We start from the raw sequence: 23,720 nt of genomic DNA on the forward strand, positions 1-23,720 counted from the left end.
ATTTCATGCAAAGATGGGCACAATAAAGGACAGAAACAGTATGGACCTAACAGAAGCAGAAGAGATTAAGAAAAGGTGGCAAGAATACACAGAAGAACTGTACAAACAGGTGTTAATGACCCAGATCACCACGATAGTGGGTGTAATCACTCACCTAGAGCCAGACATCCTGGAATGCGAAGTCAAGTGGGCCTTAGGAACAAACTATGAACAAAGCTAGTGGAGATGATGGAATTCCAGCTGAGCTATTTCAAATCCTAAAAGACGATGCTGTGAAAGTGCTTCACTCAATATGTTAGCAAAGTTGGAAAACTCAGCAGTGGCCACAGGACTGGAAAAGATCAGTTTTCATTCCAATCCCAAAGAAACACGATGCCAAAGAATGTTCAAACTACTGCACAATTGCACTCATCTCACAAACTAGCAAAGTAATGTTCAAAATTCTCCAAATCAGCCTTCAACAGTACATGAACTGAGAACTTCCAGATGTTCAAGCTGGATTTAGAAAAGAAAAGGCAGAGGAACCAGAGGTCAAATTGCCAACATCTGTTGGATCGTAGAAAAAAACATGATAATTCTAGAAAAACTTCTGCTTCATTGACTGCGCCAAAGCCATTGACTGTGTGGATCACAACAAACTATGGAAAAATCCTAAGATGGGAATACCAGACCACATTACCTGCCTCCTAAGAAACCTGTATGCAAGTCAAGAAGCAACAGTTAGAACCAGACATGGAACAACAGACTGGTTCCAAATTGGGCAAGGTGTATGTCAAGACTATATATTGTCACCCTGCTTATTTAACTTATATGCAGACTACATCATGTGAAATGCCTGGCTGGATGAAGCACAAGCTGGAATCAAGATTGCCAGGAGAAATATCAATAACCTCAGATACACAGATGACACCACCCTTATGGCAGAAAGTAAAGAGTAACTAAAGAGCCTCTTGATGAAAATGAAAGAGGAGAGTGAAAAAGTTAGCTTAAAGCTCAACATTCAAAAAATGAAGATCATGGCATCTGGTCTCATCACTTCATGGCAAATAGATGGGGAAACAATGGCAATAGTGAGAGACTTTATATTTGGGGGCTCCAAAATCACTGCAGATGGTGACTGAAGCTATGAAATTAAAAGACACTTGCTCCTTGGAAGAAAAGTTATGAGCAACCTGAACAGCATATTAAAAAGCAGAGACATTACTTTGCCGACAAAGGACCATCTAGTCAAAGCTATGGTTTTTCCAGTAGTCATGTATGGATGTGAGAGTTGAACCATAAATAAGAGTGAGCAGTGAAGAATTGATGCTTTTGAACTGTGGTGTTGGAGAAGACTCTTGAGAGTTCCTTGGACAGCAAGGAGATCCAACCAGTCCATCCTAAAGGAAATCAGTCCTGAATATTCATTGGAAGTACTGATGCTGAAGCTGAATCTCCAATACTTTGGCTACGTGATGCAAAGAACTGACTCATTGAAAAGACCCCAACACTGGGAAAAATTGAAGGCAGGAGGAGAAGGGGATGACTGAGGATGAGATGTTTGGGTGGCATCACCGACTCGATGGACATGAGTTTGAGCAAGCTCCAGGAGTTGGTGATAGACAAGGAAACCTGGCATGCTGCAGTCCATGGGGTTGCAAAGAGTCGGACACGACTGAGAAAATGAACTGGACTGCTTCTTTGGTATGAATATATCATATTTTGCTTAACCATTCACCTTTTAAAAAACGGATTGTTTTCCGTTTTTAGCTGTTTGGAAAAACTTACTATGAACATTTCTGCAAAAAAGGAAAAGTCAATAGTTGAGAAATACCAATGTATAAGAGAAAGAATATCAGTGTCGGGATCAGACATGCAGAGTTGAATCATGCTATCTGTCCCCAGCCAACTCTGCCATCTTCTACAGTCTATATTTCTCAAGCCTGTCTCTTTCCCTGCACCGTGGGAAGCAGTGTTCCCAAAAGGCTTGTTACCCTTTCACACATCATGGTGCACATGAAATAATGAAGGCATGTTGGGGTAAACCAAAGAGATTGCTCTGGGCTGGCAGTGACCATGCCAGGGAGGTACGAGCCTCCCGGATGTGGCAGCCCCAGGAAGTGAAGGGACCACTATTCACACTTGGGACTTCCCTGACAGTCCTGATGTTAAGACTCCATGTTTCTAATGCAGAGGGTGTGGGTTCAATTCCCAGTCAGGGAACTAAGAGCCCACCTGTGGCATGGTACAGACAAAAGAAAAAAGAAAAAGAATTCACACTCACCTGTGACCCATAGCATCATCACAGTAGGTGAGCTTTATTGTAAGACTTCCAGGACACCAGTGAAATTCCAATGGGATAATATGTACAAAAGTGTGTTCTATAAATTTAAAGCACCTGAAGTTTATTTATTTTATTGCAATAAAAATGCCATTTTATTTACCTGAGTTCTTCATAAAGATCTTTTGAAGACATAAATATGAGGACCAAAATGATTATCAAAATGATCTCAGAGTGAGGAAATGTGTTTCTTCCCACTTACCAAAATGTCCTATCATTTTTAATAAACTATAGTCATAAGTAGTTATAAAATGTTGTGTAGAACTGGACACATGGCATGTGGACTGTTAGATTAAAAATTGGACAGAATAGAGAATCCATAAACAACTTCATCCCAGAAGGGACTTTAATCAGTGGAGAAATCATTCAATTAACTGTGTTGAGAGAGTTTGGAAAAACAAAACCAGAAAAATAACCAAAAAATGGTGGCCTAAGAACTGGCACCCCACTCCAGTACTCTTGCCTGGAAAATCCCATGGACAGAGGAGCCTGGTGGGCTGCAGTCCATGGGGTCGCTACAAGTCGGACACGACTGAGCGACTTCACTTTCACTTTTCACTTTCATGCATTGGAGGAGGAAATGGCAACCCACTCCAGTGTTCTTGCCTGGAGAATCCCAGGGATGGGGGAGCCTGGTGGGCTGCCGTCTGGGGTCGCACAGAGTCGGACACGACTGAAGCGACTTAGCAGCAGCAGCAGCAAGAACATGTATGATGAATAGTAAAAATATGACAGTTAACCATATTTAAAATATTACCTTTGATCTGAGGATGTTACATTTTTTTTTCAGAACTGCTTTTCTTCTTTGAGATAGTCTGCAACGCCCATCATAGCCAAATTGTTCAGCCCTTATTTCTAACTCATAATAGATTCTACATCAAGTGACTCATCATGCCAGGCCTATATATTTTAAGACTTCACATTCGCTGAGAGGAAAAAAACTTCATTAAAAGTGAGCAGCTAAATAATTCAAGACCTTGTGGCCAGTGATGGCTCAAAAATGGATGAACAGGACTGGATCATGGCATCTAGGAGCTCCCATATTTATTTCTACTCCTTGACACCATGTCTGGTCATACAGGCCATTCAGAAACAGGGTTTTGGACTGAAGATCCAAGAAAAAGTTTATTCCCATTTAAATTAACTTCTTTATCCTTCTAGGAAACAGTCTTCCTGAGAAAAATTCATATAAATCATACTCACTAAAGAACCTAAAAAAAAATCACTGTCCTCAATTTAAAATGTTGCATCATATAACTAAAGAGAGAGACTTGTGATATTGCCCTTTTGAAAGTACAGGAATGTAAGATGTTAAAGAGTGGAAGACACAGAAAGATGTTATTAAGAACACAGTGTTCAGTATGCTGAAATTCAACTTCTAAGAGCTGTCTTCAACTGAATTTCCAGGAAAGAATGTTATAGCTGAGTAGAAATCATTTCAGATCTATTCAAAGAAGCTGCTTGGAATTGATTAAAATTTTATTATAATTGGTAGTACATCCAGTTCTGTTGTAAGGATGAGAAACATTTATAAGGAATCTGGGTCCAATCAAGACACCATGACACTATGTAGGGAACTAGAGTAAGTCTGCAGAGTCTGGTGGCAACAAAAGTCAGAGATTTTATGATTTTCAGATTGATTCTTGCCACAGGAGAGCAGGTGAAATCTGACTCATAGAAGACCTAGAAAGTTTTACAAGCCCTTAAGGAATGGAACATCCTTTGTCTTCCAAAACTACACTGTAGCTCAGTAGTCATCTACAGATATGAGAGTTGGATCATAAAGAAGGCTGAGCACTAAAGAAGTGATGCTTTTGAACTGTGGTGTTGGAGAAGACTTTTGAGAGTCCCTTGGACTACAAGGAGATCAAACCAGTCAATCCTAAAGGAAATCAACCCCAAATATTCATTGGAAGGGCTGATGCTGAAGCTGAATCTCTAGTACTTGCCCACCTGATGCGAAGAGCATCAGACTCATTAGAAAACATCCTGATGCTGGGAAAGATCGAAGGTGGAAGGAGAAGGGGATAACAGAGGATGAGATGGCTGGATGTCATTGCCATCTCAATGGACATGAATCTGAACAAACTCCAGGACACAGTGGAGGACAGAGATGCCTCGTGTGCTGCAGTCCATGGAGTTGCAAAGGGTCAGATTCGGCTTAGTGACTGAACAACAAAGCCACCCTCAGGACAAAGGGAAAAGAACTGAAGAACTCGAAACTTTGCCTTTTGCTTAGGAAATATCAACCCCTAATTTGTCCTTGTGAGTTCTTGACATTTGGTGATATTTTGTACCTACCAGAAAAGTGTGGTAACTTTGAACTTGATTAGACAGCTGGGTGCTCATGTTAAACTTCAAATATCTTTAATTTACAGGTTAGTTGAGAAGAATCATGTTCCCACTTAGAGTCTATTTGTGGAAAAGTAGGATGTGAAACTGGATGAACTATATCTAGGAATTTTTTAAATAAAATAGATATTAAATTAGAGCAAAGTAAAACCTTTAGGCAGCTGTATGATCATTCTGAACTATTCTTGTTTTTGACTGCATGACGTACGGGAGCCTCGTTCCCCTATCAGGGATCAAACCCACGTTCCCTGCATTGGCAGCAAGGAGTCTCCACCACTGGACCACCAGGGAATTCTCCCTTGTTATTTTTTTAATGTGGTAAAAAAGTATATGAAAATTACCATCTCAATCCTTTTAAGCGTGTAGTTCAGTAGTGTTAAGTATTTTCACATGGCTCTGCAACAGATCTCTAGAACTGTTTCATTTTGCAAAACTGAAACTGTATATCCACTGAACAACAACCAATTTGTAGAGATTGCTTAGCTGCGAAGGAGTTGTGGTGGCAGTGGGAAAAAAATCAAAGTGTGAAAATTTTTTAGCCTCCTCTAAGTATGCTACCAACTTCATTTTAATGCTCAATGTCTGTTTAATGGCAGAGCGTATCATTTAATAAAGGTCCTCTTCACATTACAAGCCTATTATCATCTTACTAGCTAGTGTCATTAACATGATCTGCTGTAGAGAGTCAACGTTCCAGAAAAGTACAAGAATGATGAAGATGGAACATCTTCAATTATAACAAACTTGAAGAGAGTAGTTTCTTAAAATCTTCAGTGGGCTTTAAGTAGTATGATAACTGAATTGTTCAATTTAATTTGTCACTTATTTGTAGTTATAAAAGGAAATGATAGTTTAATGTGGTAATGACCTATCTTCATTGTTTACAAACAAGTTAGTAATTTCTAAATAAGTTGAAACAGAGTATTTGCCCTGAATATTTATAACCAGTGGAAAATGGTGTTTAAATATGGTTTATACCCAAATAATGTACACTTGACTCTGAAAGCCATTTTTTTCTGTTTTCTTTCTCTTTCCTTTCTTCCTTTACTCTTTTATTTCTTCTCTCTTTCCACATGTTTTTTTTTGTTGGAATAATTGTGAAAAATTGTACTTTATGAATATTTTTTAAAATATCGAATCTTAGAAATATGGAATATATTTTAGGGGTGAGAAAAATTATGGTAATAATTGAAAAGTTAGGCTGTCCAAATTTATATTATCACCCTTTATTCATTCACTGATTAGTTTTTACAAATGCAGTCACTCATTTTAGTCACAGAGAATAGTAAAAACTTTTGATATTGATAATTTTGATTGATCAATATTGATATTGATAATAATGTTGAGACCTTTTGGAAGAAAGTACTCATTTTGTCCACAAATACAGGTCTACAGTGGCCAGGCCATACGCTCTTTCTGTCCCCTTGCTTCTTGCCTTCGGAAGGTTTAAATGTGGTTAGATGACAAATATTACCACTGTCTGTCTGTGAAAACTGTTGTAGTTTGTTTTCTAGTTTTAATTTTTTTGTCTGCACTGGGTCTTCATTGTAGCGTGTGGAATTTTCTCTAGCTGCAGCACGCGGGGCTTCTCTAGTTGCAGTTCATGGGCTCTAGAGTGCACGGGGCTCAGCGGTCATAGTTTGCTGTCTTGACTAGTTGCCCTGTGGCTTGTGGAATCTTAGTTCCCTGACCAGCAATCGAACCCACGTCCCCTGCACTGCACAGCAGATTCTCAACCATTGGACCACCAGGGAAGTCCCAAGGTTGTAGTTTAAAGCAAGAGAAACTATTTTCTTTGAGGGTAGGAGGTAAGCTAGCTCCTTGCTACAGTGATTATTTTTTTAACAAGGGGAAATCAGGGTAACTTCAAAACAATGGAGTAAATTAGTAAAAATCGTTTCATTCTTTGCCTTACAAATTAAAACCTTAAATCCAATATAGCACTCACAAAACAATTTTGTATCCTTAGCTATTGTAGTATAGGATGGATTCTTTTACCGTGTTCACTGGCAGAAGCACTCACAGGGGGCTCTGACTGGTTTTGCAATCTCTTTTTAACTCAGAATATGGCTACAGCACTGTGGCGGTGACGCTGCTTACGCTGGGCTCCATGCTTGGGACAACACTGATCCTTTTCCACAGCTGCGAGGAGAACTACAGGCTCATTTTACAGCTGTTTGTGGGCCTGGCTGTTGGGACACTTTCTGGGGATGCTCTGCTCCACCTCATCCCTCAGGTAAGCTGCTATTTCCATTTCATCTGGATTGTTTCTAGTTTCAATTTATGTTTAGCCATTGGAGGTGTTTATGAAGAATTTCACAGCGACCTGGATGCATAGATACAGTGGCCAGTGTTTTCCTTGGAAATCACTGCTATTTCCCCAAAGCCCTTGCAGGAGAAAAGAGATGATCAGTCATTCGATTCACTGGGTTATTCTTATTTTTGAAATTAAAAAACAAGTGATCAGATACAAATTCCTATTGAAACCATTGGGTGTCATTTCTGGGGCTCCAAAGAGCTTTGGTACCACAGTCCTCTATGTCTCAGCACAGAAGAGAATTCGGTGAGAGGCAAGGTGATAGAGAAGACGTGATTTATTAGAATAGGACATTTGTGAGGCTTACAAGGGGTGCCACGCCCTGAGAACTTACTGGGCTATGGTTTTATAATCAAAAGATAAGGGGGAGGGGGAGAAGAACATTTCCTTGAGTAGACGTCTTGCTTCCATCATCAGCTCCTCCTCCAGCCTGGGCAGGAGAGTTTTCTTGTCCCTACGTGCCAAGCTAAGCCCATAAATTACTGATTTTTGTCCTAGGGATCATTAATTTTTTGAGCTCATCGAGCAGGATGTGGGGCTCGTGCCACCATTGTTTTATTGTTTGGGGGGCATGTCTTGTGCTTCTGTTGCGGGCTTTTGTTGCTAAACAAGTCTGCTTGGTTTTGTGGTTAAGCAAACCTGCTCTCTTGAGTAATCATTAACTTATAAGGGTCTCCCATATTTTTTCTACTTTCAATCCCCTGTAGTACAACTAACTATATAATCACCTACATTATCCCTTTATTCTGTCCCTGTCACTATTAAGGAAAATTCATGAAGGGTGAGTATCTTTAAATAAAAATGACTGGGCTATAAGATATACTAGTTTTTCTCTGCTGGCCCCCAACCTCATCACATCCAATCTCTGCTCTTCTCCGCTGTGTGTTCTGCCCCAGAAGACTGTATCCCCTCAGCTCCCTGCAGGCTGGATTGTTGTTTGGGTTCCCCCAGTGGGGACACCACAGAAAGCCCAAAGTAGGAGAAGAGAATGGCAGCGGTATTTCTTCCTTGCTCCCTCCCTCTGACCCTGTCTCTAGAAGCAGCTCATTACCTGCAATATTGCAGCTCCCATGGGTCCCTAGCTCCACCCCCATTAAAGTTCAGTAACATTATTTCCAACCTTTGCCCTTTCAGCCTTAAGAGTGGTAATGGTTTCCTGGGGTTGCTAGTCTCTGGGGTGTCTCATTATCCCTCATTCATGCCCTTGACCCTGCCCACACCTCTGTCATGGCACCATCATTAGAACTGTCTTCATTTGAACCATCAAAATGAATTTCTCTTTCTTGCCCAACTATTAGTGTCTGGTTTTGTTGTTTGTTTAGTCACTAGGTTGTGTCCAACTCTTTTGCAACCCCATGGACTGTAGCCCACCAGGTCCTCTGTCCTTGGGATTTCCCAGACAAGAATACTAAAGTGGGTTACCATGTCCTTCTCTAGGATATATTCCCAACCCAGGGATCAAGCCCATGTCTCCTGTGTTGACAGGTGGATTCTTCACCCCTGAGCTATAGATTTCCTTTAAGAAACAGGCAAGCTCCTGCAACTGGCTCTTTGTTGAAGTCTTTGGAGGCTCTTTATGTGTCAGAAATGGAAGGATTAGGACCTGAGATGCAAGAGTTCAGGGAAAAGGGTCTTCAGATGAGGTTATCTGTTCCTTCTGAGATCTCTTATGATGGATCATGATGAGCAAATGATTTGCCCTCCTCTCACAAAACCTAAGATCTTAAAACTTTCCATAATCCTCTGGCATTTTACTCCAGGGTCCCTCTTGTTGGTTACAGGCTCAAAAATTATTAGATGTTCTGAAAATTGCAAAGTGAGCATTGTAGATACGAAACAAACCATTATTAGTTTTAATCTCCCTGGTAATCTAATTTTTTGGAAATATTTCAGGGTTTATTGGCTTGAGGCAGTGGCAGAAGCCTGTTTCTATGTCACTGTAGTGGGTGCAGAGCTCTTCACAGCCCAGGATCCTGGGAAGTAGCAACAGGATCTTAAGACTTCCCTGGTCTCCCTCAGTGGGAAAGCCCAGAGCCCAAGGCAGCAGGGGTGGATGTGGGTTGGGTGGGACAGTCAACTGGCCCTACGGGGATATATTACAGAGGAAGACATAGCTAAGAAGGCAGTTGCTTTACTTAGAAGGCAGTTGCTTTACTTGAAGAAAGAGAGGACAGAAGTTATCGAGAAGAGGAAGACAGACGCAGTACCAGTGTGGCAGAAAGCTAGAAAAATCAGTGGTTCCTGAATGTGATCCAAGGCAAGTGTTTAAAGGTCTGCATAGAAATGAGAAAAATCCTATTGGCATCATTTCCTCTTTTAACTAGCTATGTTGATTCTACTTCAAGATCTACATTTTATTCTGAAATTTTGAGGTTTTCCTGTTTCTTTTGTGACATTACAGTGTCCTTGTTTTGTGAAATAATGGTAATCACAAATATTAGGGGAGTGTCCTTCAATGTCTTTACCAAAAGAAAATGTGGAAACTTCTCTGGCAGTCCAGTGGTTAAGACTTCACCTTCCAGTGCAGGGGGTGAGGGTTTGATCCCTAGTTGGCAGGCTAAGATCCCACATGCCTCATGGGCAAAAAAACAAAACGTAAAGCAATATTGTAACAAACTCAATAAAAACTTTAAAAATTGTCCACATTAAAAAAAATTCTTTAAAAAAAAAGTGGGCTAATATGTGTTTGTTTTTAGTGATGTCCATATACTCAATGTGTACACGGAGTTCTATACATATACTCACACATGTACACATATGTATATACATGTATACATACATAAATATCTGTACACATTGATATGAACATATACACAGTTAAATTCTTTTTTAAATTTAATGATCAGTAACATCTTAAATGTGGAGACCACTGAATTGTTTACCAAACTGTCCTCTCCTATGAAGGGAATATGATACATTATAATTTACTTGCTCACAAGAAGTCATGAGGTCAACCAATGGGATGAGTCAACCAATGGGATGAGTCAACTCAAGGAAAATTCCTAATGTTTTTCTGGTATCCTTTTATGTCCCAAGGAGCTGACAATGTTGCTGGGCATACTCAATGGAAAAAATCTTTCAGGTGGATTTCTTACTTATTTGAACATTGATTAACAGCTTTAATTGCTATGAGGCATGGGGAGAATAAACCCTGGATGAAATGTATCTTTATATTTGTTCTGGATAATAAAAAATATTGATTTGTTATAAAGCATTGTTGTGCAAATAGGGACAGATTGAACTGAAAAACATTCAGCTAAAGGACTGAGAATGTATGAAAATTAAAGCCACACTTGCTGAGATAAGCTTAGGCTTTAGTCTGCTCTTTGGCAGAGGTTATTCAAAAGCTCTGTTTTCTTTTCTCACATCTTATTTGACCCTGAGTAGGAGATGGTGATGGACAGGGAGGTCTGGCGTGCTGCGATTCATGGGGTCGCAAAGAGTCGGACACGACTGAGCGACTGAACTGAAATGAAATCATATAGTGGAAGGATTCATACGTCTAGAAGTAAACTGGCTGTGAATGATTTCAGGTGTTGTCGTGGGGTTCCCCAAAACAGAAATTGAATGTATTCAACAATGGATCTACTCATTTACATTTAGGTCACCAAAATTTGTCTGTCTCTTCTTTTTAGATTCTTGGTTTACATATGCAGGAAACCTCAGAGTTTGGACATTTCTATGAAAACAAAGGGCATATTTGGAAACTGTTGGGATTAATTGGAGGCATCCATGGATTTTTCTTAATAGAAAAATGTTTTACTCTTCTTGTATCACCAGGTGCCAAGGTATATTTTAAATTTTATTTATCTTTTTTGCTTTAGAGCTTCATGATATTTGTCTTTTATTTCAGAGCTACTTGTTCAAAAGTAATTGGCATCTTCATGAGATTGTCTGTTTAAGGGGTGAGGCTCTGATTTCTAGAATGCATAGATCATTCTGACAGACAGCATCCCTGTAAGCATAATTATTAATTTTTCAAACATCTGTTGCTGGCCCATTACTGTGCTTGTTATAACCTGTTTTTTGGCCTTCATGGCTAATTTAGAAATAGACTATTTCACATTTGAGAATGAGGGGGTTTAAAGGTCTAGCTACAAATCTGTGTTTGGGTATCTTTCCTAATTCAAAACAAAAAGCAAACAAAGATTTTGAAAATTCATAAAACCACACATCACTTTCTATCTTGTGTGTGTGCTAAGTGGCTTCAGTTGTGTCCAACTTTTTGCAACCCTATAGATTGTAGCCTTCCAGACTCCTCTGTCCATGGGATTCTCAAGGCAAGAATACTGGAGTGGGTGACCATGCCCACCTCCAGGGGATCTTCCCAACCTAGAGATCAAACCCACGTCTCTTATCTCCTGCATTGGCAGGTGGTTCTTTACCACTAGCGTCATCTGCAAAGCCCTTTTTCTATCTTGCATGTATGCATGCTAAGTCGCTTCAGTCGTGTGTGATTCTTTGCAACCCTATGGACCGCAGCCTGCCAGGCTCCTCTGTTCATGGGATTCTCAGGCAAGAATATTGGAGTGGGTTGTCATGCCCTCCTCTAGGGGATGACATTTAAAATTATGAAAACAAGAAACTCGGGAATGGAAATGGTGGTAACTCATTTTTTTTTTCAGCTTGAGTAATTGCTTTTATAGTGCCCGTTGTTTTTTTTTTTTTTTTTATCAATTTCTACATATATGATGACATGTAAGATGCAGTGTGGCTATTATATAGATTTTGTTTCCTCTTGCTCTTATATATGATCCTATAAGAGAATAGGTGAACAGTTTTGTGGGATGTTTCGAAAAGGTAAATGCTTTCAAAAAAAACTCCAGGAGACTAAAACAAACTCCCTACTAAGTCCTGCAATTCTGCAATCTTCATGGTTTTCTATTTATTCCCTTTCTACCTGTTCAGTTCAGTTCAGTTCAGTCACTCAGTCGTGTCCGACTCTTTGCGACCCCATGAATCACAGCATGCCAGACCTTCCTGTCCATCACCAACTCCTGGAGTTCACTCAAACTCATGTCCATTGAGTCAGTGATGCCATCCAGCCATCTCATCCTCTGTTGTCCCCTTCTCCTCCTGCCCCCAATTCCTCCCAGCATCAGAGTCTTTTCCAGTGAGTCAACTCTTTGCATGAGGTGGCCAAAGTACTGGAGTTTCAGCTTTAGCATCATTCCTTTCAAAGAACACCCAGGGCTGATCTCCTTCAGAATGGACTGGTTGGATCTCCTTGCAGTCCAAGGGACTCTCAAGAGTCTTCTCCAACATCACAGTTCAAAAGCATCAATTCTTCGGCGCTCAGCCTTCTTCACAGTCCAACTCTAACATCCATATATGACCACTGGAAAAACCATAGCCTTGACTAGACGGACCTTTGTTGGCAAAGTAATGTCTCTGCTTTTCAATATGCTATTTAGGTTGGTCATAACTTTCCTTCCAAGGAGTAAGCGTCTTCTAATTTCATGGCTGCAATCACCATCTGCAGCGATTTTTGGAGCCCCCAAAAAATAAAGTCGGACACTTTCCACTGTTTCCCCATCGATTTCCCATGAAGTGATGGGACCAGATGCCATGATCTTCATTATCTGAATGTTGAGCTTTAAGCCAATTTTTTCACTCTCCTCTTTCACTTTCAAGAGGCTTTTGAGTTCCTCTTCACTTTCTGCCATAAGGGTGGTGTCATCTGCATATCTGAGGTTATTGATATTTCTCCCAGCAATCTTGATTCCAGCTTGTGTTTCTTCTAGTCCAGCGTTTCTCATGATGTACTCTGCATATAAGTTAAATAAGCAGGGTGACCTGTTCATGTAGCTGTAAAATGCTTGTCTTAGGGCAAACATTAGTCAGCACTTTTTGTTTATCTTTCCTAGATTTATTCAAAATTTCTATTTTATGCATCAAAAATAGGTTTATGGATGGATAAAGGGCAGTAGGTAAATAGATGGATGATAAAATACGTGTGTAAAATGTTGATGGTGGGATTTAGGTAGTGAGTGTCTGAATGTTGACATCATAATTCTTTCAGCTTTTCTGTATATTTGAAGCTTTTCACAATAGATTTTAAATGAAATTCTGTAAAATAATTTCTGTTTTAATGAATCAAAGTGGTTCTTTGGCATGGGGTCAAGTAGAGTGCTAGCTATAACAATTCAGGGATTAGGAATGGCAGATTCAATCCTAACCCTTACTTTAAAAGTTTAGGGGTTTAAGCTCCACAAAAGGAGTTCTAATCTAACTAAGCACTAAAGACAATACTAAAAGATTCCCATTTACACACAAGAGACTACCATTCTTGGACTGGAAAATTAATTTACAAAGCCAATATATTGACTTATGTGTAATAATTAGAAATATAACCAGATGTAACTGAGTGAAGTAAATTCTGAATATCTAAAAATTATGCTTTTTTTTCAGGTTGTTCTTGGACTTGTCAGGGAACTTAAAATGAGTTTTAAGAATGTAATTTTAAGATGCATTATATTTTGTAAAAAAAAAAAGGAATGTGAATATTTTAGAAGCTACATGTACTCTAATTGGTGAAAGTGTTTCTGGAGATATTAATTTAGTAGTTATAGGGTGTAATACAGTTTCAGTTATCATCCTTTTGGATATCATTCTCCATCAGAAGGAACTTGTTATTTAATTTTGTGGGAAATAAAAGTGACAATATAAAAACTACCACTGTTCAACCTTTGTAAATCGTGACTAAAAGTTTTGAGGTTGCATTCTTCAAGCACTGAAAATATGCATGATATTCAGCACAGTCCTCTGCTTTTCCATTTTAGCAAGTATTTATCCTGATGAAATTCTCCGAGTAATCTTTTTGTGTCATCTGCCTCCTTGGCCAGTAAACAAAATGTTAAATAGAGCCATGGAATTGACAAAGGCTGCATCTGTGTTCTTCTGGCTTCAGCACTAATTTTAAACCATCCTCATCCAGCAGGGCGTGTCACTGGTTAATGGGCATGTGGCGCATTCCCGCCATCTTGCATTCAACCCTGAATTAAGTGACCAGTCAGGCAGAGGCAAATCTGCTTCAACTATCCAGTTGGTAGGTTACTGATCTGAAGTATTCTTCTGATTTGATTACCTTCTTTCTTTTATTCCTTGATAAATAGATGAAAATCAGTAGGCTAGCTAAGTAGAATCCCCTCCTGATTTGCCTATTCTTGATCATGATAAATCCTATTTGGAAAACCTTGTCAAGCACCTGAAGGCTGTTTTCAAGGGGTAAATGCATTTTCCATAGATTCAAGTCACTGCTATCTGCACCTCTTTGAAACACATGTGGATCAGATTGACATAATATACATATCCTTCATCACTGTGTTTACAAGTTTTCATAAACCAGCTGACCTTGAGATTTCTCCATTCTGAGTAATCCTTTAGTCATGACTAGATGAGGCCAAATAAATGTTGAGCAAGGAATTAGAGCGTTTAGGAGTGGGGCATTCATTTTGTGATGTAGGAGAGAGTGCTTCTGCCTAAGAAGATGTCTCATAGTTAAGTCCCTTTTGTTACACTGAGTTTTTCACGACAAAGGTCTTCCTTCCATGTGAATTCTCAAAACAAAAGGGAGGAGACGTATGTATACCTATGGCTGATTCATGTTGATGTATGACAGAAACCAACAAAAAATTGTAAATCAATTATCCTCCAACTCAAAATAAATTAATAAAACACAACCTCCAGTCAAGTTCAAAACAATATTCTCATTCTAGTTCTTAAAGTCATAAGAAAAGGAACAGGAAAAAAATGAAAGCATATCACAGTTGGAAAACATGCCTCCCATAACCCTGATCTTGAATGAGGGAGTAACAGTTCAAGGGTAGATTCCTGAGTGAAGAGAAGTTATTCCTGAGACATTAACCTGGCAAAACACAAGTCTGGGAGTAGATTCCAGAGTTACAGCCAATTCAGAGATGTGAACATAAAACATTTCTTTAAAATAATATCTTTAAAAAGCCTTATTGTGTTTAGTGTTTATATACGTCACATGTGGTTTGAAAGAAGATAACTTCAAGTTGAGATCACACTTTTTGTTTTGTTTTGTTTTTGGCTGCACTGAACAGCTTGCAGGATCTTAATTCCCTGACTAGAGATTAAACCCAGGCCCCAGCAATGAAAGTGCTGAGTCCTAACCACTGGACAGCCAGGGAAATCCCTGAGGTTAGTTTTTAAATCACTTTAATGGTAACCTCATTCTTTCTGTGTGAATGAAGGGTCCAGAGCCCCAAGATGCAAATAAGCAAAATTCTGATGCTAACGTAATGAGTTTAGAACAATTTGACTGTGCTATCTCACTAATAAGAGATTTCACCATTTCTTTTGTTCTTTAAGCGGCAAGATCAACCTAAAAAGAGATAGAATAACATGAACTTTTAGGATTGTTTGATGGGTCCAATTTCCTGTTTTTTAAGGAAGGAGAGGAACTCACAAATCCTTCCAATCATCAAAGGATGTTTGCCTGTAAATTCCTTTACATAGTGTGACAATATAGAGCTTTTTGAGGGAAAAAAATCCTGGAATAAATTTTTGAACTCCTGTCTTTTATTAGAATATAGACTCTCTTGATTATAATCAGGCTTTTCATATGATGTAATTTAAAATCTACATATTTTTCTTTTGTGTCTAGATCCACCAGTTTCAGGCAAGAGTCCTGTCTACCTCCTTTAATCCTTCAGAGCCCCTCTTCTCAGCCATCCTCCAAAATTAGCCTATCATTACATCTTTTGAATAACTGTTGTTATTCTAACATTTGAATGTTAGGTTTACCTTCTCTGTTTTACTTTTTAAAGAAGATGCTTGTCTCACATGAGATTTGTCTCGAAGTTTCCACAATTTTGGGTAATGTGAGTATACTTCTAAAAATGCTCCATAGGCAGACATGCAGTATTCTTTTCACGTGCCAGAATAAGAATCTGAAGCCTAGGGAGGGAAAGTGACTTTCCTGAAATCGAAAATGAGTCAGTCTCTGAAATGAAATCATATCATCTCAACTCTTAGAAGTCAATTTCAAAATCTCACTTTCCTGCCATGTGAAAGGATGAAAGACCTTTTCAAATATATTGTTTTAGTAAGTTTGTGGATCTCCTTTATTAATGAGTAAGATTTTCTTTTTTACTGACTGGAAAACAACAGTAACAGCATCGTATGCTACAATGAATGAATTGAAATATTGGGTTTACAAGGGCTTCTTGTCCACAATCCACTTAAAGATCAGAAGATGAATTCTAGATCCACGATCTGCCATACAGGAACAGGGTCAACTTTGGTCAAGAGTCAAGAATCATTTTTTCCTACAGCTTTTGGCTTTCATAAATGCTTTCATAATTTAAGAGTGAATTACAGATGACCTAGGTAGCCACTAGCTCTCTATGGAAGACTCTGATCTATGTAAGTAAGAGTGCTATTTTCATCTAAATGTGATAGTGGAAAAAAACGAGCTTGCAGAGTCTCGGCTCTACCTTCTATGTTTGTCCATGAAATTTAGAAATTCTCATATACTCCAGAGGATCAAAATGTCTTCTGATAATCAACATAACTCCTCAGATGTTTTGTTTTTTGATAAAATGATGACTATTGCTTATCTTTCCTCTTTTATTTTTTTAATTTAAAATAGAAAGGCCCAGAAGATGCACAAGCAGCTGAAATCCCTATACCTAGTGTGAACACCCCCAACAGAAAATGTGAGTATCAATTTAAAAAATCCAAACATTAAATATAGGAAGTGCCGTTAAAAAAAAAAAAAAGGTTATATTTCCTTTGAAATAAATATGTCAAAACCATATCCATTTCCTATTAGGTAGATATGTATTTCATTATTAAAACTTTTACAATGAAATTTTAAATAAAGGCTCATTTCTATTCCTATCTTTGAAAATTACTACCATTAGTATCAACTTTACTCCATTCTTTAAAAATGTTTTCCCCCATTGCTTATCTTTGCAACCCTGTAGACTGTAGCCTGCCAGGCTCCTCTGTCCATGGGATTCTCCAGGCAAGAATACTGGAGTGGGTTGCCATGCCCTCCTCCAGGGCATCTTCCCAACCTAGGGATTGAATTTATGTCTCCTGTCTCCTGCATTGGCACATGGGTTCTTTACCACTAGCGCCACCTAGGAAGCCCTCCGGAAACTTAAATTAGTATAAATACTTATGTGGTTATCAAGGCCCCTTTAAAATCCTGCTTATGTGGTGATTTGAACCTTTCACTTCCCATGAAGTTCTGCATCAGGATTGGTTTTTTGTCTTCTATAACAGTCTACTGATAATTCATCACAAATGTCTTATCTCCTTTATGATACTGTTATTAGCATAGTGAATAGTGAAGTCACTCAGTCATGTCCGACTCTTTGCAACCCCATGGACTGTAGCTTACAAGGCTCCTCTGTCTATGGGATTTTCCAGGCAATAGTTCTGAAGTGGATTGCCATTTCCTTCGCCAGGGGATCTTCCCAACCCAGGGATCGAACCCGGGTCTCCCGCATTGTAGACAGACACTTTACCGTCTGAGCCACCAGGGAAGTTATTAGCACATTGAAGTTCAAATCAGTGCCAGTTCATTATTCACAACTTATGGTAAAATTCACTTGTTTGTATAATTTACATCCAATCTTTTTCTTTCTAGGAATGCCCCTGTTTCTGAATTTGATTTACCAGTTGTGGATAGGACTTGTTTCCCTTTTGCTCATGCTTCTGAATAATTCTTAAAACTCCTTTTTTAAAAGATCCATGTTGGTTTTTATCAGTTGCCCCATTTTTCTATCTGATATTACCCTTTTATAAACATACTTCTCAATATTTTAATGTTAAATAGTCATGGTGAGTTACTCCCATTCTACCAGAGTAAGTTACCTAATAAGAAAGAAAGCTATTTATTGAGTCCTTATATGCCAGGCACAATGCTGAACACATGACATGGATTATCTCATTTAATCCTCGTACACTTTACTGAAGTAATAATTGATATTCATTTTATACAAATGAAAAGACCCCTCGTTAGAGAGGGTAAGTCACTGACCAGGACTACAGCATTGAGGAACTAAGGAATGCTAATGCACCAACAATTTCCTTGTGATCATTCTTTCAGGCATGCATTCCTATATTTTTTTCAAATTCATTCATTCGTTCATCCATCCATCCAAGAAATGGATGTTTTAGGCACTGTCTATGCACCAGGAAATAAAATTAGAAATGGTCTTTATCCCTAGTTTGCAATGTGTTTGAGGATTTAAATGCTAAGAGCAATGAACATGATGGTAACAATCACTATTTGGAATGTGTTTGATGTTTTAAATCCTGTAGGTTCTTTCTGTGATTCAAAATATATAACTACATAGTCCTTCCAATTCTATTTTCAGGACACTTCTAGTGATATTTTTAACTCCCGAAGCTTTAGCTCCAGGAGAAATTTTAGAATGCCTGGCACTTAGAAGTTATATTAGAGACATTTCTTTGTATTTGTTTTTGGAAAAAAGGAAGAGGAAAGGCCACACCTAGTCAAATTAGGAGCAGAGACTGGTTGCTAGCTCAGGGAATAATGACGGTCTTATTCAAATGTTTTGTAGGCCTCATATCTTTCCACTTCAGATATGAAGCTTGGCATACAGAATGAACAGTGAACAAATCCAAATTTGATTACCCAACCGCCATTTTTGCCAGGGACATATTGAATTAACTTCAAATATTTGATTCCTTGTTTTTTATTACCTCATTGGTAGAGCTCAGGATGTGAAGGTCTATCCACAGTCTGATTTAAATAAACAAAAAGCAACATGATACCATATCCAATCCATGTATCACCATGGAAAACCTCTGATAAGTCAGAAATGTGGAACTCAGTATGACTGCCAGATTCCTAGGAAAGGGAAAATATTGAATGTTATCAATAGTTCTATAGTGAGTACATTGACTTGTCAATGCATGCTTGTCTTATCTTCCATTGAATAATGTTGCAATTGTCTTAACCAGTATGTACATTGTGTTCCTTATAGCTTATATGCAAATATGTATATTTGCCTGTAGCTTGTTACATGGTCATGATCTGACATTTATAACCCCACATCAGTGATAATAAAATAATAGGCTACAAAAATAGGTTGGACTGTTTCTTGGCAGAGTATAAATTGGGTAAAGATTTTTCCATCTGAATATATGCTATTAATATCAAAACTGTATGTAGGCATATGCACAGAAATTGGGAATCACAATTTATTTGTATGCTACAACATTGTCAAATGCACTACTTTCGATTGCTTTTCTTTTTTTTTCCACAAAGAAAAGCTTTACTTCTGAATATTGGCAGGAACAGCTCAAGTGACCTGTTTGCATTATTAGGTTCAGAGAGCTTCCAGGCAATGCCAATAACAACTCTCTCTAATTCAGTAATTTGATATTTATTCTGTATTTTTCTGACCTTTGCCTAAAATCTTCTCGTTTTTACTAAGGAAGAAAATGGATTATGAAACCACAAGAACGATAGAACTGAGTCTCACAGAGATGATTCTAAATAAAGAATGATTTTGAAAAGTGAAATACTTGGGATGTCTTTACAACACAGTCAGTGCACTTACCTCCTGGCCAGTTGTCTGGGCTAGTATGCTGTTTACTGAAGTTCTTTTTTTCACAGTGTGGGCTATGAAATGTTACATCATATTCCCCCAATAAAATAACAAATCATATTATAATATAGTCCCTCCACCACCTCAGATCCAATAACAGAAATGAGATGATTTCTCCCTATTTTTATGGGTGTCCAATTGTTAGAATATTGTGTGCGGTTCTAATAGTAACAATAGCAACCCCTCAAACCTGTCACACAATTTATATCAACTGACTAATTAATTTTTAGACTACAGCAATTGATTTTAATGACTCTTCTTATCAAGTAGTATACCTAGGTAGTTCACTGTCATGATATGTGTTTATCCCTGAAGTACTTTTTGTACTTGTTAATGCTTCCACCCCAAATAGTAATATACAATTTCAGGTTTCTGAAAGCAGAAATTCTGTCTGTTAAAAACTTGAGCCGAATTAATGATCTAATTATTTCATTAATTAAATCCATATGGTCCGGTTTATTTCTTTGGCTGTCTCCTTAATCAGATAATGTATACGATATAATAGAATCCCAAGAAGACAGCTTCTCTCTACTTTATTGGGCATCTAGTTGGTCTACTGCTGCTAAGTCGCTTCAGTCGTGTCCGACTCTGTGCGACCCCATAGACGGCAGCCCACCAGGCTCCCCCGTCCCTGAGATTCTCCAGGCAAGAACACTGGAGTGGGTTGCCATTTCCTTCTCCAATGCATGAAAGTGAAAAGTGAAAGTGAAGTCGCTCAGTCAGGTCTGACTCTTAGCGACCCTATGGACTGCAGCCTACCAGGCTCCTCTGTCCATGAGATTTTCCAGGCAAGAGTACTGGAGTGATCTAGTGCTGAATTATTTTTCTGAAAGACAAAACATTCCAAAGCTAACTTTGGAATCACAAGTGTTGGCAGCGGTTCTATCACAGTCACATTTAGGGAGTGAAGGGGCAGTGGGGGGTTCTTAGCACCAACCAGAAAGGGGGATGATCACAGAGGGGCATGAGGTTAACAGTTGACTCCAGCAGATTGACACGAGGAACAGTCTGATTCAGGGGCCAGTTTTGGAAAATAGACTCCATTTTAACGACATTCTGCCCAGAAGGTCTTAAATTATTTAAAAATGCTTTACAAAAGATTTATGTGGAAAGGTCATTGAACGTATTTTGAAAAGTTATCGCAGTATTACTTTTATTTTCTTCTTTTGGCACACCTGAGTAGGGAGATAGAAGAGCAAATATAGTTTATTTCCTAATTACTTGAATGCATTAGAAAAGCAGCGACCATACCTGCAAGAGTGCCATATTGCATCTCTAGTCCTGACTTATTTTGAAAGCTGAAACAAAGTAGAGTTACTTAATCTGATGCGATTTAAGAATGTCAAGGATGGAAGGGAAAATTGGTTGTAATCGAAGGATTTCATGAACTGTGTTGTGCTCTGTTAATACTTCTCACACCTTTATTTTGTTCTTTAGGCAAAACCATTAGCTTGCTAGCAATAATGATTCTGGTTGGGGACAGCCTGCATAATTTTGCAGATGGCCTAGTAATAGGAGCAGCCTTCTCATCTTCATCCGAGGCGGGAGTGACCACGACCATTGCTATCTTGTGTCATGAAATTCCCCATGAAATGGGTAAGTCAGAGTAGAATCACTGCCTCCTTGTTGAGAAAATCCTAATATATTTCCTGCCATGATTTACTAGCCTTCTTTTTCCAACACATAATTGAAAGATGAATACTTCCCATTCATAATTTATTTAAACCATCAAAAGCAGAGAAGAAGGAAGAAAATTCCTGTACCTCGAGATAGAATTCAATTAAGCTCCTTTATATTTCTTGGAGCCAGAAGTGACTCTTTTTGGATTCTGGAGAATTCTCTATAGCAGAGAGACTTTCAGAGAAACCTCCTTTTGAAGAATATCAGCAAAAACTTCCAAATTTGCATATGAAATGTGGGGAAAACATTAAGAGGGGAATTGGATCCATTATGTTAGCAAACAGGCCAATGAGATAAAATAACATTTAAATGAAAGCCAAACCATGGTTTCATCAACCTGATTTATACAAAATGTCTAAAGCCAAGCGTAACATTGAAATGACAGGCATGTGGTAGCAGATGCACAAAAGACTCTCTTTCTGGATAATCTTAATAACCCGTGTAATTAAAATCCTGCCTCCCAGAAACCAAGAAGAGATGGAGTAGACATTTCTGAAAGAGGTCCAGAAAGAGGAGAGCCTGGTTCCAGATACACGTGTGCCCTTGAGAGAGGGCTCTTCTTGGTAGTCACTTTCTCATCTCACTTTCATGTTTATATTGTCCACTTGGGCCACCCCTGACCTCTTGGGTTCTGTGTCTGTTGCCCAAAGTCCTGTCACTGATCATCACTGACTATTCCTCTCTAAGGAGTTTATCCAAGGTCCTTCCTGAATCCATCAAAACTTATGGTCTGGGAGCCATGTCTGGTCTTGTTTTGACTACTGTGATAAAAACCAATAGAGGTGGGTGACAGTCTGTGATAGGCCAACAAGGATGTCTTAAGAGCTGTTCATAAGATTAATTATGCAATAGAACTAGGAAAACTGAGTTCCCAGGCTGCCTCTTATTTGTTTAATTATTGAAGTACAGTTGATTTATAATATTGTGTTCATTTCCGTTGTACAGCACAGTGACTCAACTATACACATATATACATTCTTTTTAATATTTTTATTCATTATGTGTCTTTATTGAATTTCATCTTCTTCTTAATTCCCCAAAACTAAGAAATAGAGCCTCTCAGATTAAAAGATCATCCTTCTTTTGGAGGAAAAGTGTGGAGAGAATAAGGTCATTTTTCTCTAGTCACTGAGGCAGTAAAACATTTTCTAAAGGAAAAATGTGTTTTCCTAACCAATTTTTGCAATAATTTAAAAATCTCCTATTAAGTCATCATTTTCTCTTTCCCCACAAAAGGTCCTGCATAAGTTAAAAGAAAAAGAAAAACCCACATAATGTTTACTACCTTGGGATTTTGCCTGGCAAGTTTCCAGCTAAAAAGATTTAGAAATCCCAGGGTAGCAAGTCCTTTATTTTGCATTTGTCTAAGTTGAAAATGTCTTAGGACATTAGGAAGTAAAGAGTATGTCACACTTCTCTCTGTATATACTACCTCCTGGAACAGTAAAAGGAATAGAACTTTTGAAATGCAGCTTCCTAAAGTATAAAGAGTTGTGCTATAAATTCTTAAGAAATATAGGAAAGTGTTTTTTTAACCATTCAATTTTACTTATAAAATCAACCCCAATTGCTGAAATTTAAAACAGGTTTCATAATAAAATAGCACAGGACTCGAACAAAGGCATCATTGGTTAAATGATAATTCTGTTTTCTTTTCTCTTAAATTTCAGGAGACTTTGCTGTGCTTCTAAGCTCTGGACTTCCGGTTAAGATTGCCATCCTGATGAATTTTATAAGTGCTTTAACTGCCTTCATAGGACTATATATTGGCCTCTCAGTATCAACGGATCCATGTATTCAAAACTGGATCTTAACAGTTACTGCCGGGATGTTCTTATATTTATCCTTGGTGGAAATGGTAAGGTTTGTGGTTTTTCTGTTTTGTTTTTCCAAACACTAAAAATGTAAAACAGAGAAAAAGACAAAATGGAAGGATCAAGGGTGAAACTTGATTCTTATAGAAGAAGACTATAGATAACAACATAAAGGACTAAAAAAGTATTCTGTGTAAACCAAAAAAAGTAAGCAGGCAGAAGAAATATAATTTGAGATTCAGAAAATACTGACATTCTTTAAGTCAATTTAAGTGGAATGAATGAAACCTTTCTAATTCTCCAAAAGGCAACATCAGTTCATTCTGCTCCAGCTTTGCATCTGTAGAAGATGCCTAAACTTCCAACTAAAGAACAAAAAGTTTTTTTAAATACCCAGCCATTTTGTTTATACATTAGCAAATATTGGGTTGGCTAAAAAAAGTTTGTTTGGGTTTTCCCGTACCGACATCTTGGCCAACCCAATATTTCAGCTGACTTTGTCATTAAGTTAAGAACTGTTTGGCTTAATGAAACAACCCTATTTTTTAAAAAATGATTGAAGTTTTAATTGCTAAAGCACTATCATGCTGGTGAAATGAGAAAGATTATTATGTATT

General features: G+C 38.3%; 1 protein-coding gene across 7 annotated transcripts in view; it reads left to right on the forward strand.

Moving 5' to 3' along the window:
* SLC39A12 (solute carrier family 39 member 12) overlaps positions 1–23,720 on the forward strand; it is an 84,333-nt gene that overhangs the window by 33,895 nt on the left and 26,718 nt on the right. For 5 of the 7 annotated variants that reach the window (XM_070800895.1, XM_070800892.1, XM_070800893.1 and 2 more), the window contains 6 exons: positions 6,736–6,908; positions 10,625–10,777; positions 13,927–14,037; positions 16,609–16,675; positions 21,047–21,205; positions 22,960–23,147. In XM_070800895.1, coding sequence (XP_070656996.1) covers positions 6,736–6,908; positions 10,625–10,777; positions 13,927–14,037; positions 16,609–16,675; positions 21,047–21,205; positions 22,960–23,147 — 851 coding nt within the window. The remainder of the gene's footprint in view (positions 1–6,735; positions 6,909–10,624; positions 10,778–13,926; positions 14,038–16,608; positions 16,676–21,046; positions 21,206–22,959; positions 23,148–23,720) is intronic. The other 2 variants (XM_019972766.2, XM_070800896.1) reach the window with 2 other exon arrangements.

This window comes from Bos indicus, chromosome 13 (genome assembly GCF_029378745.1).
Source record: "Bos indicus isolate NIAB-ARS_2022 breed Sahiwal x Tharparkar chromosome 13, NIAB-ARS_B.indTharparkar_mat_pri_1.0, whole genome shotgun sequence".
NCBI lineage: Eukaryota > Metazoa > Chordata > Mammalia > Artiodactyla > Bovidae > Bos > Bos indicus.